This window comes from Phymastichus coffea, unplaced genomic scaffold (assembly GCF_024137745.1).
Source record: "Phymastichus coffea isolate CEN01 unplaced genomic scaffold, Cenicafe_Pcof_1.1 PCOF00001, whole genome shotgun sequence".
In the NCBI taxonomy this organism is placed as follows: domain Eukaryota; kingdom Metazoa; phylum Arthropoda; class Insecta; order Hymenoptera; family Eulophidae; genus Phymastichus; species Phymastichus coffea.
Window position 1 is genome coordinate 17,073,074 of NW_026706812.1, and position 15,518 is coordinate 17,088,591.

Genomic DNA, 15,518 nt, shown 5'->3' on the forward strand with positions numbered 1-15,518 from the left:
ATAGCCAACCCCACCAAATCTGCAGTTCCGGCCCCTCCTACACAAGATACGGGCCCAAGACTGGGGGATCACCGAGCACCAGACCAGCAGAAGGAAGCCACTGAAGCAGACCCCATGGAGGCAGCTCTTAAAGAACAAGAGGAAAGGGGTTTGGCAGCTCTCTTGTCAAGGAACTCGCTTGTTACTATTGACTCTGTCAGTGCGGACCCGGAATCTCTGGCCCAGCCTCTCAAGGGGTACACTGTAGGCGAGGACATGATGAAATATTTCAAAGGAGAGACCACGAGGAGGTCCCCTGATTTTGCCCTTCAATTAAGTCTATGGTATACGGATAACTGGGCAGGGCTTACCACACCTCCACCAGGTTTATTTGGGAACCATTTTATGAAGTACTACCCGAGAGAACGATCAAATGTCCAGGCCCAGAAAGACCATATGCTGGCAGCCAATGCCCTTGCCACGGCTAGATTCAGACAAGAGCTGAATGTAGACCCTAAGGCCTCGGAAGTGTTAGCACTCCCTTTTGAGTACCCGTATCCAGAAGCGCATAGAAGCGCTCTATCAGAGGCCATTCTGGAGAAGCTGGATGAAGTTATGAGAGAGGTCCGGCAATATAATGTCGGGTTAAAAGAGTTCGCGGAGGTTATGAGGAGGGATATAAACAGGGTGGCATCAGCCCACCGAGGAGTAATTATTGACTCTACACAAACATTTAAGGCCAACACTTTAAATGCACTAAATGAGCTGCGACAAATAGGAGAATCCGTCAAAGCCAGTACCACCCCAATCAGTCGAAGTACTAGCCAAACTCCCCCTGTTCCCCAGAGACCCTCTACAGGACTCCCCTGATTTGCTCCAGCAGCAGCACCGAGGCAAGCTGGCTCCGCACCAGTAGTGAGGAAGAAATTATCAATAGTTTCCGGGAAGATCTCCAAAAATGTCAATCTAAGATATAAAGAAAACCCCGACATGGACCTAATTATTGTCTGTCTAGTGCTTCCAGCGCTCTCTCTTGGGATGACTGCTTATGACTGTACCAAGCCGGGCATCTCTCACAGATACTCCATCAAAACAGACATAGAGTGCAAGGAGAACAAATTTGGTGATTACAAATCCTCCCAGTGGGAGGGGACTATGTTACAGATGCCAAAGGAAATCAGGACAGATCACAAAACCTGCTCTCTTCGACTAATCTCCCGGATAATGTATTGCACCTACTATAGAAACCCCACCCAGCTAGAACTAAATTCTGATGATATCTTCCTTGTGAATCATCCTGTGAGTGAACAGGACTGCTTGGATGCATGGAATAAAGGGTCCTTCCAGTATATGGGAGTGACAGTGAAAGTCAAGGTTCCAGGAGTGACAAAGGTGCTAATTGATGCTGATCTGGACCCAGAAGGGTTTTGTAAAACCTCCAAAGGAACTACTAGGGTCATCAGGGGTTATATAGACCTGATATGGGCTCAAGTAACAGAGATTCCTGACCTCAAGGGGAACCCTCCAGTCAGACAGCTGGATGGTAAGCATCTTGAATGGAACACGGGTAGAGACTCCTCAAAGACAGCAGGTGGGACTCTCGTACTCAGTAACAGCCCACCCACCCATACCTGCAGTTGGTCTATACTGTACCAGGGTGCAGGGGAGCTTCTAACGAATACGAAGCATGACCAGTACCTGGCTATAAAGGAGTTGAGCAGCGGGTTCAGAGTGGGACTTCCTCTAAGTGTATGCGGACTAAAAGTTATGCAGACTGCTGATAAGAGTGTGTTCATCACCAACTCTACTGCTATTGACCTGCCTTGGTTAGATAATAACTTTGAGGGCAGGATCAGTAGTGTATTGTCCGCAGGATTATTGGGTCTCAACTTGATGATGCAGTCCAGCCTACAAAGTACGGGGCAAACCATCATGGAAAATCAGTGTATCCTTGAATACATGGTACGGCAAAACACTATGCAGCTCGCGATGAAGCACCCTACAGCCGCTGCCCATGCCCTTACAGGGTCATTGGGGTGGATACTTATTGTGGCTGGAGAGAGCGTTGTCCTAAAGAGATGTAAGAAGGTAGAAGTTCAGCTGGCTCCTGCTAGTTCTTGTTATACTGACATTCCAGTACAGCAGAAGAATTCATCCTCCACTTTGTTTGCTGATCCTATAACTCGGGTCCTAAAGATGTCTAGTCATACCATAGACTGTAAAGATGAGTCCAATCCTGTATTTAAAGTCAGGAATACATATTACCAGATGACCCCTGATCCAAAAGTGACCATGATCTCTGAGCCCCTTCCTGGTAGACTCCAACAGGCCAACATGTCATGGACATGACCTAGTGAAGGACTATACCCCGAAGAAGTAATATACCGGCTGGAGGCTAAGTTGGATCATGTTAGTCGGAAAGAAGAAATAGAGAGACAGTTGGTAAAAATTGGGGGAGACGACTTCCGGACAATCCATGATGGTGTGGGGGTGATTGGAAACCTTGTAGACTCAGTGATTGAATCCGGACCTGTCAAATGGTTGCTTTGGTTATCTATCATATGTGGAGTACTTAGCATTTTATGCTTCACCAGTTTCATCATCATTATCATCAGATCCAGACTCTGGATGGTGTTGTGCAAACCTGCCACAGTCAGGGATTATCAATCTGTATTACTTAGCCAATGCTTAGATAGTGTCAACAAGCATCCAGCTTAATCAAAGATATAACAAAAAAAAAAAAGAAAAAAAAAAAAAAAGCTTATAACGTCATGAAGAGTATTAACTGGCGTAAATGAGATGGCGCCAGAAATGAAGGACCTTAGGGAGGTCATCAATGAATATGGCAAACAGGAGGGGACCAAGGACACTTCCATGAGGGACACCAGTGCAAGTATACAGTCAACACGAGACCAACACCCCCCCCCCCCGTCAACGACAGCCTGTTGCCTATCTTCCAGATAGCTGAAGAGCCAACGCATGTAAAATAAACTATACGTTTAAAACAAAATTAGACACATTATAAAATATACTATAATTTATTCAACACCAAATTTATTGAATATTTAGCACATATTTATTTATTTTTATATTTTTTATACCATTATCTGTATAAATAAATGTTATCCATGACGTTTCTAAATAAATAGTATTTGATATCGAATTTCTGATTTCGATCATAGGGTATTCTATTTTACATTATATTCTATAAGCTTTGTTCAATAAAATTGTATCCGATAAATAAATAAAAGTAAGGTAATTTGTTAATTAAAGTAAATTAATCAAGATAAAGAAAAACAAAAATGTATATTTTCATTCGACTAGAAAAAATTAGGTTAAAAAATCGATGACTAATCAATGAATCTTGAAAATATCGTTAAATTAAATTGAATTATATTGTTATAAATAATTAAAATAAGAGGTCGATGATCTAAATAAAAAATAATATGATGAATGAAACAATGAACAAATTTCTATTATTAGTCGTATAAATTAATATATTACGTACTCATTTAACTTGTATAAACGTTTCATAAATTAAAAAATATATTAAAATAAAAATATTATATGAAACGTATAGTTTTCAAATTTGTTTGGCGATTTGATCACTGTTATTAATTTTATATACTCAATAAAAGAAAATTATTGTCGAAATTATCAAATATTATCGATTTATAACAATTACTTTCAGTCGCTCATAGCTTTTTTAATAAAAAAGTAACAGTGACATGTCATGTAAAATTAATAATAACAAAAATCTAATGTTTATAAACTGACTAAAAACTGACGTTTATAAACGATTATAGATTACCAAAAGAATTTAGTTTAATAACTGTTATAAATTACAAATAATGGTTAATAACAGACGTTCAAAATGATTGTTAATAGAAAAGATACATATTTCAACTTAATGAAAATATAATTGACTGTTAATAGCTATTCTTAATAACTTAAAACATAAGCTTATTGATAAAATGCCAAAATCTACAATATGTAGCTTCACGTCATTAGTGCGCCGTCTGCTGCTCCGCCACCATCTCGTCATTTGATAGCATCGAGCGCTGTTAAAGTACGCAATGAGCAAGACTCCAGCCATTACCCGGTTCTGCATTAATTTCTTAATTTCTCTTTCTTAAATAATCATTGCCAACATCCGATGTTGTGATTGGTTGAGCGTAATCACATAGTACATCTAACTTAATTACATAAATATGAATACATAAATAAATCAAAAAGAAATTTTTTAAATATCGCATAACTGTACTCATAACCTATATTTGCTTAAGGACGTTCTCTTGCTCAACGATTGTCAAAGAAGGCTCCGCGCAACCGAAAAAGCATTTCATCAGTTCAATTCGCTCGCATTTTGACAGTTATAGATGTATTAAAGTGAAAAAATTTAAAAATACTCCTGTTAGCGTAAGCTTTCTATTACCCTTTTCCAAAAATCGATAAGTACTTTTTTTGTTAATAAAAAATAATAATGTTGAAAGTTATAAAATGAGTAATTTGAATCATCGAAAGTCTGTTACAAATTACATTTTCGGGAATTGAACTTTTTCCAATATTACGTTATTTGTCAACATCTCAAGAATGCGTGTATATTTTTAAATACATTTTTCGCTTCAAAACTAAACAAATTTTATTTTGTCAAGTTTGACGATTTTTTAAAGAAGCGTTCCATATTTTTTTTCTAGAACACAATCGAAAAATTGGCTTATTATGGAAAAGTGCATAGGGAACGAAGCTTTAAAATCTTCTAACTCAAATAAACATAGAACGCTTCTTTAAAAAATCGTCAAACTTTGACAAAACAAAGTTTGTTTAGTTCTGAAGCGAAGAATGTATTTAAAAATATAGGTAACGGTGCCTTCACGAATGCTATAAACAAAAATGTGTTGAAATATTGATGCCTCGGTGTGAGCTGTTTCACTAAATTACTTCTATGATTACTTCTAATCAATATTAAGACTTAAAATTATATACATGCATTCTTGAGATGTTGACAAATAACGTAATATTGGAAAAAGTTCAATTCTCGAAAATTTGTATCAGACTTTCGATGATTCAAATTACTCATTTTATAACAAAAAAAAGTACTTATCGATTTTTATAAAAGGCTAATAGAAAGCGTACGCTAACAGGAGTATTTTCAAATTTTTTTCACTTTAATTCATCTATAACTGTCAAAATGCGAGCGAATTGACCTGATGAAACGCTTTTTCGGTTGCGCGGAGCCCTCTTTGACAACCGATGAGCAAGAGAATGTCCTTAAAAACTGTATGCATGTGTATACCTAAAATTCGTATTAGGGTTTGTCTAAAAGATTATTCGAAGTCTCGAAAATCGGTTAGCGATGTGTCGCGCCTCGGCCACCGTCGTCGAAAGTGGCGAACAGAAATGCTATACTGCTGCCGCGTATTGAATGTTCGTTTCGATGAAAAAGATGTCACGCTATCACGACGTATAAATATGTTGGTAACGCAACACGTTGATGCTAATCATCTGTGATTATATATATATATATATATATATATATATATATATATATGTGTGTGGGATATGACGTTTTTCTTATTTACATTGTAGGTTTATTATATTGACTTAAAATAAAATAGATTTATTCGTATATCTTTCATTAAGAACACCTTATCGATCTTTTATGCATTACAATGAAAATTTTTATTGTTCTAAGCTCAATACAAAAATAGGTTAGACTTCAGCAGCATCTAGAATATAATTATCGAGAAAATAATGTGCGAATCCATTTCGTCAGTATTGATTATTACAACTAATAATTATATACACATTGGAAATTAGATATAGATGCAATCATTACAGCATATACTTTACTTGAAATCTTTCGTTGATTTTTGCATTTATTTATAATGATCTTAAGTTCACTTTACACATGAATAAGGTTTATTGAAAATAAACCATTTGCGTACACCATTTGGATCTTTTTGAGCATAATATTATATTTCATAAATATATATCGGTAACGTTTTGAGGATTTAATTTATCCTCCTTTTCAAAGTTAAAAACATACAATGATCAAAACTACATTTTCAAAAGACAATTTAAAAATAAGCTACGGAAAATGTAATCAGTACTTCTCACATTAATAAATGTGAAATTGTCTACAAAAGAAACATGTCAGTAGTAAGTTCATTGACATCTGAAGAAAACACTATCATAGTTAATACTTGCAAATCTAAACAAAAAAATAATTGAAAAAAAAGAAAATAATAAGATGAAAATTTAAACCAAACTTACGAGCTATGACAGATTTGTAACGTTATGATGAATAAAATTCGAAATAAGTTAAAACAAATAAAATTTATCTAGTAAGTACTCGTTGTTGTGACAAGCATTGAAAGTCATAGACAGGGTCGGTGATATTAAATGATATTTATCTATAGGTAGATTAAACAATTAACAAAATAACAAAATTAATTTTGATAATGTTGAGGTCATTGGTTGTGAAAATTATAAATCCAAGAGATTATTTTCATTTATCAAACTAAAAATAACATGAACAAATAGTTAGATACCATTAAACTTAAATCTTATTATAAAACTTTAGTGGATAATATATATAAAATTACCATTTTCAGCAATAAACCTTCTTCCAGATATAATTAGCGTGCTCAAAAGAAAGTATAGAAAGTCAAGATTTAACACCCACTTTGGATATACACTTACTTTACTTGTTTTTTCTATACTTGCTTAATCTTCTCCACTGTTCGATTTGTGTCTCTCAATTAACATGATCTCTGAATTTCCGTATAAAAATCACCTATTTTGCCTGTGACTTTCAATGCTTGTCGCAACGAGTACTTACTAGATAAATGTTATTTGTTTTGAGTCATTTCGAATTTTATTCATCATGACGTTACAAATCTGTCATAGTTCGTAAATTTGGATTAGTTTCAATCTTATTATGTTATTTTTTTGTATACAATTATTTTTTGGATTAGATTGCAAGTGTTAACTATACTTTAGATGTTAATGAACCTACTATTAATATGTTTCTTTTGTAGACAATTTCACATTTATTAATGGTGAGAAGTACTGATTATATTTTCCGTAGCTTATTTTTAAGTTGTCTTTTGATAATGTAATTTTGAACAAAACTTATATTCGAACGATGGAAACGGTTTTGTTCTCGCAATTTCACTATTGCTATAAACTGAGTCCCCGAGGTGTAACGTCGTAAGACGTGTGTAAAGTTACATCAATGCTTGTATTAAATGATAATATTCGATTTTTTATTTCTATTTTAATTCGTGCCATATTAAAATCTAACAGCTCTAAAAAGCGTCAAGGCCAGAGTTTCAAGCGATAAAGTACTGAGATATTAAATTCAGAGAAGCATATCATCTAAAATTCCTTTGCTGAAAGAAAAAAAAGAAACGAAAAGTAAACTGTCTCGTATTTCTGAAGCGTTGAGTAACTATCGTATTACTACGTGCATTGCACTATAATAGCTTTTCGTGGAGGCATAAAATCGGAAGCCATGAACTTAAAGTAGGATTATACTTCTCAATTAATACGGGCAAAATAGTTTTGGCTACCAAATATGTGGCAACATTAAAAAAATCCAACCATTATTTATTTTATTTTCTTTACATTGCCAGTCATGTACTTTAACCTCGCAAGGAGAAAAATTAGTTACAATTTAAAGTTTTACATTATTTCATAAAATTTAGTCCATAGAGACGAGCGAGAGCGTGTTTGAAAAACTTTTTTTTATGAGTTTTCAAATGGTATGCATTGCGAATGTAATCAATTGTTTCTTTTTCAAACGAAAATTCAAAATAGAAAAATTTTTAAATTCTTGTCCATTTTTTATCTTTTGCCGATTCTTAAGAAAAATCGTCAAAATAATGTAAATACATTATTTAAAAAATCTTTTCAAGCCCTATTTAAATCACACATCAAAAAATTATTTTCATCAAATTTTACTCGCATAACACTTATTTCCAACTTTTTACACCGCCGTAATTTTAAATAATAAAAAAATTGTATAGGAGAGAACATTTTTATTTTTTTACGTAGAATACTGTGAAATCTTTTCAGATTTTGTTCGATAACATATTCCACTTTTTTCTCTAAAGCTGATGCACTAAAGTAAATTGCTGAAATAATACAAATATTAAAATTGTACGATTTGTCTATAGAAACTCAAATAAAAAGAAACGATTCCTAACATCTGTTACGCTATAAAAAAATTCTTGAATTCAAGTAGTTAGCAAATTTAAGAACTTAATTTTTTTTTAATGAGAAGCTGCAAACATAATCTAAAATTGTATAAATCGTATCACTCAAGTTGACTAGTATTCAAACTAAAAAAAACTGTTTCTTACATTTATAATTTAGTATAAAAATGGCGAGAAATATACAAAAGTTATTAAATTTATTGTATACTTAAAATAAGAACTTGTTACAATACGTACACTACGTACGCATACTTCAATGTATATAAAGAAAATTCAAGTAAATCATGTCATAAGAAATCATACTATACATGTATGTATGTACGTATGCATATATGTATATATTTTTAACATGGTAGTTGATACATATATAAATTATTTTATTTTGAGGCCTGAAAATTTAAAGTTTAGGTCTATCTAAGTAATGTAGTTAATATATTAAACTTATATTGACAAGGATGTGAATTCAAGTGTTGACTAATGTTGAAACCATAACTATAAAAGTAATAATAAATTATATACCATGTTATTTTATCATAATTATTCAATAGAGCGCATTTTTATATTAAAAGTCCAATATGAAACAGTACTATAAGCCATTTTAACAGGAAAATCATTTATTTAAAAAATGATAAATTATTTATTATTGTTAAAAACTAAATATTGAGTAAAAATAACCGATTGTGGAAGAGATAAAGAGATATTAGGCATCCGACAATGAATATCGCAATTCTATTGAGATTATCAAGTTAAAAACTGATTGTTTATTTAATATATGAATATACCTGTGATCGTACAGGATGTGAGCAATGATAAAAAACAAAGATCTACCATATTATTATTAAGAATACAATATAATTAATAATACAAGTACCTACTAGGTATACATCTGGTGGCCTATGTTTCCTATGTATAAAAAGTCCTTAACGTTCATATATTAGTTAAAATAATAAATGACATTGAAAGAATGATATGCATGATTAGAAAATCCACTATATTAACAGAAAAGATAAAAAGATCCCAACTCTCAAACGTAGTTAGGAATGCTGTGATTTATTAGATTGATATATTGTTATTTAGAAAATAAACATTTTTTCATTCATTTTACTCCGAATATTCGGTAATAAAAATGATAATGCTTATTTTTTTACGCTTGTAAGGATTATGCCCAATTGAACGAAGTTAAGAATATCAACCATAAAAATGAAAGACAGAAATATAGAGTTAATTTTACTAAAATACAGTAATAAACTTTTTCCATTATTTAAAATAAATGCTAAACGTATGTAACAATCATATGTACATTTTTATTATCTCAGACGTAATCGTCTGTAGTATTCGAGCACGAAAAGATCTTACTACATACAGGCATTCATTTTTGATACATGAATCATAACGTCTGTTTGTGGTCGAAGGCATTTCTAAATTAATTTGAACAAATTAGTAATTATAATTAATATAATTTTACATATTTTTTATTTCAATTTTCAAATAGTTATTCTCTTAACATTTATATGAATTTCATGAAAATAAAAGATAGTATTTATATCTGTTTCAAGACGAAATATTTCCAAGTGGCTTTATAATTAGCAATGCATAAATAAAAGTTTTCATATAGATTTATTAATTTATTAAGTAATATTCATTTCATGATATAAATTCATTATAATTTACTTACAATTTTTTCTAGCAAACGTTGTATTAACTGTAAATTACATTGAAGAATTTGGTTAATTGTTTATCCGTTCTAATAGACACATAATTCAAGATCGTAAATATCACTTAAAATAAGTACTGTATTAATGCAAATTCTATTCGAACGTTCACTTTATGTGCGAGTTACTTCGTGTAGTATTATACAGTACACGGAGTAACTCGAAATGATATAGAATGACTTTGTGGGGGGAGATGCATTGCTTATTTAAACATCTCTATCCCATGGTTTGATAGCGAATGACCGACAAGCGCATGCGCAATATACGATAACTGTTTCATTTTGCTGATATTTTTATTTTATTAAAATTATAAGAAAAATTAGTTCAATTTCAATATATAAAAATATTCATAGTCAACATTATTCATTAATAATTTGATATCTCCCGTGAAATATATTTTTTCAGTTTTATTTTCTAGATATATTTTTTTTAAATCCTATTATTTTTAAGACTTGTTAATGTCAAGATCAAATTACCTGCTCAATTGTCTAGCAATGTTAACATATAGTTTTTTTTAATTATAATGAGAAATCTATGATTTTATAAGACAGATTGGCTCCTATTCGAAAAATTTAAACTTTCATCAATAACTGCAAGAATTGTTATAATCCTGGGAAAAAAACAACGGCTGATGAGCAATTGTTGAATTTTCGCGGGCGATGCGTATTTCGTATTTACATAAAATCGAAACCCGATAATATAGTCTCCAATTGATTACTCTCAATGATATTGAAACTAGCTATCTTATTTTTACGATTCCTCACTTAGAAAAAAGAAAAATTATTGACATAATGCCGGGAGAAAAGAATCCTGAATACTTTTTTAGAAAAGTTACTAAACTTATTCATGGTTCTGGTCGCACAGTGACATGATAATTGGTTCACAACAATTCTATTGATTAATCGCTTTGTTGGGAGCCCTTATAATTTGACGATAACAGGAACAATACGCAAAAATAAAATGGAAATTCCAGCACAATTCAAATCAGCATCGAAACAAGTGCCGCATACGAACTTTTGCTTATTCGATTATGTGGTTTTACTTTCTTACCATTCAAAATTAACAGAAATTACTGATGGTAATCTAATATTGTGTTACTTTATAATCATGTAAATAGTGGCACAGATTGCTTTCATCAACTCTCTCATGCACATACAACCGCGGTGAAAACTAACCGTTGGTTAAATAAGCGTTTTTTGTGTGGGGGGGGGGGGGGGGGGGGGTGCTCGATGAAGCTGCCGTAAATGCGTATTTTATTCAGATGCGGTAAGCGGAATATATTAGAAAATGACTTCATTTCTGCATTTGATTGTCTACAAGATCTATCGCTTCATCTTGTAAAGCCATTTTTGGTGCAACGTCTCGCTTTAAGCTAGTCTACGTACAGACTTGAGATTAGAGCTGAAAATGATACTTGGACTGATATACGATGTTTTAGTAGAAGAAAAAGAGAGACCTCATATTGATGATAAACCAAGATGTGTCTGTAGCCGCAAAACTGACAGAACATCAAAGGAGCTATGTCAGTCTTGTCGCCCGATGTGCGTATGACCATCGCGTTTAATCGTGCATTGAATGTGCAGGTACTGATTGATCGAATGTGTATTTGATTAGTCCTCGAATCATGTCAATTTATCAAATAATATGTATATTTTTATATTTTTTGGTTTAATTTACTAACACCATCGTTTTTAATTTGAAAAACATTATATAATAAATTCGTATGATTAAATTTTCTTAAAAAACGTTGCGTTCATTTCTTAAAATAACTATACTTTTTGGAATATTTCGTGTCACTATAAGTTTTATTCTAAATTTCCATATTTCTTACGTATGATTCTAGATTTTTAGCAAAAAAATTCAAAAATTCAAAAAGATACAAGTAAATGAAAAAACATGTCAATAATGAATTTTTTTTTTCAATAATTGTTTTGGTTATAGATAAATAGATTTTACAATATAACAAATCAATGTTTCGATGTAGGAAGCATTAAAATACATGTAAAATAATTTTTAGCCAAAAATATTGAAAACTGTCGATTTTACAGATAGTTTAATAGGCTGGGATAAAAGAGGCCCACATGGCGTATATGAGACTTTTTTGACGTGAGGAATTTAAGGGTTAATTTAAGTATGATTAAAAAATAGAGCCATCAACGCAAGTAAATGCATATTTTTGTAAAAGAAATTGAAAAAACAAGTAACATATCCAAAAAAACCTTGGATGATCTATTTGAACTACAAAGGTCATAAGGCCACAAATCTTTTATAGAATTTATAGAGAATGTTCAAAATAGATTAAAATCAATATAAGAATTTTTTATTTCATTCCAAATCGACATGTAAATGTTATGCTGAAAATGATATATAACATTGAAACTTGAGTTTATTGATATTTATTGTATATGTATCCATATGTGTGTGTGTGTGTGTGTGTGTGTGTGTGTGTGTGTGTGTGCGCGCGCGCATGTGTCTGTGTGTCTGTGTAACAGCAATTATGATAGTTATTTAGATAAAAATACAAATGTAATATTGACAAAAAATCTTATACTTTATTTCCAATCTTTAATATTATAAAAATAGTTTATAACGTATTTTAAAAATATTATTGCTAGAAAAATTGAAAATAAATGCAAAAATTTTTTAGAATAAATAAAACTGTAATTTTTATGTAACGATTGAATTTCAAGTTGATGAAATTCTTTCTTCTTATACAAAGTGAATTCTATCAATAGTTTAACAATTATATTTCATCAATATTATAGTTTATCAACATTGTGCTGTTTCAGATATTTTACATTCCTCTTCGTTACTTTCTTTTGATTTTTCTTTACACTTTTTTTTTATTATTTGCTGTAACTTGTATTTGTTTAAATGATTTATGGCTTTTTGATAGCCAATACCTTTTCTTAATATTGTATATTTTCCTTTGATAGATAGATCAATCACAGTTGATCCGTTTCTCCATGACTGTTTCTGTATCCCAAGACCTACATGTTCATAAAACACTCCATCAAGTTCTGGCCACAAATTTTCAAATTCAGAAGGATGTAAAGTGCTCCTTTGATTACTTTCATTGGCACTGGTTAAAGCGATTGGTTGGTCTAACATTTTCACAACACTGAGTATAAATGGGCTGTTAGGAACTCTAATACCTACATTTTCTACACCAGGATTTAAAGATTTGTTTAAAGTTTCTTTGCGTTTTAAAACAAGAGTGAAAGGTCCAGGTAATAAAGCATCAACGAGACCAGTAGGTAAATCCTCTGTATTCGCCCAATCCGGAATACATTTAACATTCCAAAGACTATAAATTTGTTATTATTAGTTGTTATAGTTGCATATAATATTAAACAAAAAGCATATTATAAATAAAATTTTACCAAATAGCAACAGGTTTACTGGCATCTCTCTTTTTGATGTCATATAGTTTTGAAATTGCATCATCATTTTGTGCTAAGCCAGCTAAACCATATATTGTATCTGTGGGTATTGCTATTATTTTTCCATTACGCAGTAACTCTGCTGCTATAGCAGCACTACGAAAACCACCACACATCCACTGATTAATTCCAGGTAAATCTTTTATTGTTTGTTTGGCATGATTCAAACGTTGCTTTATTGGCCCCATTGTATATGGATTTATTAATTTATGCAACAAAGATATAGACAATCTCATTTCCAGCTGTACTATAACAATTGAATATCCTTTTAATATTATTGTAATATGGTAATTGATCATTCATATTAATTTTTAACAAAAAATAAATGTCAATGTACCTATTAGGTGAGAAACATATAATTTACAATTAAATTTATTCTCGCCAGTTGTGTCCACATTGATAATTGCAACATTTGTAAAAAGTTGTCATTGGTTCATCAGCAGATCGAGTTTGAATTTGCATAAAGTAAGCTCTCATGTGAGAACACTTTGGACATCGTTCATCTGTAGCATCTACATTTTCCCATGCAGCAGATCCACCAAGAACATCATCAACTTCTTTCAACTTTGGATATGTACGAATGCTCACTCGACGATTAATATTACAAATATAAGGACATGTATTACAGGCAAAACGTAAACAAGTAGGACCTTCCTCTACATGTAAAACATTACCACAAGTTGGACAAAAACGTAGCATGTCTTAATTTCTAATCCTTTTTGTTGCATTGAAATTTGTTTTCTGCAAATATAAAATAGCTCATTAAAAACAAATGTATCTTATGAATCTCATCTTATCCACATAATGCAATAGAAACAATTTATACAATTTGTGAATCACAATATAACAAGTAATTTTAATAAATTATTCATCGCAAACCTATTTTCAATTATAAAATTACGAGCCATGTGACTTTTTTATATAAATTCTGTATCTTACAGGTTAGATTAGAACCAAACTTGCTAAATACACTCTCTCTCACTCTTACTATGATTATTCATTATTGCCAACGAATATAGACGCTTATAGAAGGCCAGCTTAATGTATAAGGATTTGTAGTACCTGCTTGACCGTATGATGGCGCTCGGGTGGGCTAAAAAAACGTTTCTGTAGTTGAAGTAAAGGCGGGAGGGCGCGAGCAAACGAGCCCTCGACTCAGATTTTCATTTTTTTGTCTTTTGACTAGATTTGATTAAAACTGTGTTATTGTTAACCAATTTTTACATTACTAAAAGTTCCATTATTGTAGCAGTTTGTTTGTCGTAATATATAACTAATGTTATATGACTACAGTACTTAACATAGTAGTTAAGTATAGTAGAGTTCGTCATATGAAATAACTAATGTTGTAATGAATATAAACTTGAAAGACTAAAACAAATAATGAAAAAATCCAAAAATGCAATACCGCACAGATGCACGAAAAATATCCGAATATCCCTTCCGTAATATTCCCGTTAACCCAACCCATCATCTTGCATAGTTTACATGGCTTGTTACTGTACATTACTGTTATGATTTTCCAAAACTTTCAGCTGCTCGAGTAACACGGGCCCTAGAGTGACAGAGAGGAATTTTTTTTTATGTCCATGTTCGAAATCTAGTCTAACGAGAGCTTGAAAAAATTCAAGACGTTGTGTAACGGCGACTCAACATAAAAAGGGAACAGAAACAAGAGGCCACACGTTTAGCTCGTAAATTAAGATTATAAATCGCGTACAGCTGAGAAAAGAAAATTTTTTCGTGAACGACAGTTTTCGTCTCGCGCATCTGGCAATTTTCGAATGTTTGGAAGTGTACCATGTATAATAATAATCAGAGTGAGTTTACGACTGCGCCATTCGGAATAGCCAGATTGCGAACATCTTAGAAAATTCCCGAATAACAGAAAAATGGAGAGCTGCAGCGCACATGTGCATCCTATCCATAATACAATTATTTTATTTTAATTAACTTCTTTTAAATTTTATTAATTTCTTTTAAATTAAAGGAAGCACATTTTCTTGCAGATCTCTCAAAAATATGCGAGACTTGGCTGTTTCAAGTAGTTTTCAAGTAATTAACAAAAGACTATTTTGATTAATAGTTTTTGTTTATTGCTCGAATAGCTTTAGTTTTTAAATAATTCATTATATATTTCCGTATTAATTAAGGTTTGTTGT

At 31.8% G+C, this 15,518-nt stretch overlaps 2 protein-coding genes across 3 annotated transcripts; both read right to left on the minus strand.

Annotated features, from left to right (window-relative positions):
* Window positions 1-12,376: 12,376 nt before the first annotated feature.
* LOC131675433 (threonylcarbamoyl-AMP synthase) lies at window positions 12,377-13,833 on the minus strand. 2 transcript variants are annotated; one of them, XM_058954414.1, is made up of 3 exons: window positions 13,694-13,833; window positions 13,297-13,603; window positions 12,377-13,220 (listed from the first exon to the last, which is right to left on the minus strand). In XM_058954414.1, exons 2-3 carry the CDS (start codon window positions 13,590-13,592, stop codon window positions 12,683-12,685), a joined length of 834 nt encoding a protein of 277 aa, XP_058810397.1. In that variant the 5' UTR covers window positions 13,593-13,603; window positions 13,694-13,833; the 3' UTR covers window positions 12,377-12,682. The 2 variants fall into 2 exon arrangements, with proteins under 2 accessions (XP_058810397.1, XP_058810404.1); XM_058954421.1 differs by having other exon boundaries at window positions 13,297-13,598; window positions 13,694-13,832.
* Window positions 13,729-14,055, minus strand: LOC131668902 (DNA-directed RNA polymerase III subunit RPC10). The gene has a single exon (XM_058943417.1). It carries the CDS (start codon window positions 14,053-14,055, stop codon window positions 13,729-13,731), a length of 327 nt encoding a protein of 108 aa, XP_058799400.1.
* Between the last annotated feature and the right edge of the window lie 1,463 nt (window positions 14,056-15,518).

Coding starts and splice junctions, on each gene's coding strand:
- LOC131675433 (XM_058954414.1), bottom strand. CDS start 13,592: ATGAGATTGTCTATATCTTTGTTGCATAAATTAATAAATCCATATACA. Junction 13,221..13,296: donor AGTAAACCTGTTGCTATTTG/GTAAAATTTTAT, acceptor ACAAATTTATAG/TCTTTGGAATGTTAAATGTA.
- LOC131668902 (XM_058943417.1), bottom strand. CDS start 14,055: ATGCTACGTTTTTGTCCAACTTGTGGTAATGTTTTACATGTAGAGGAA.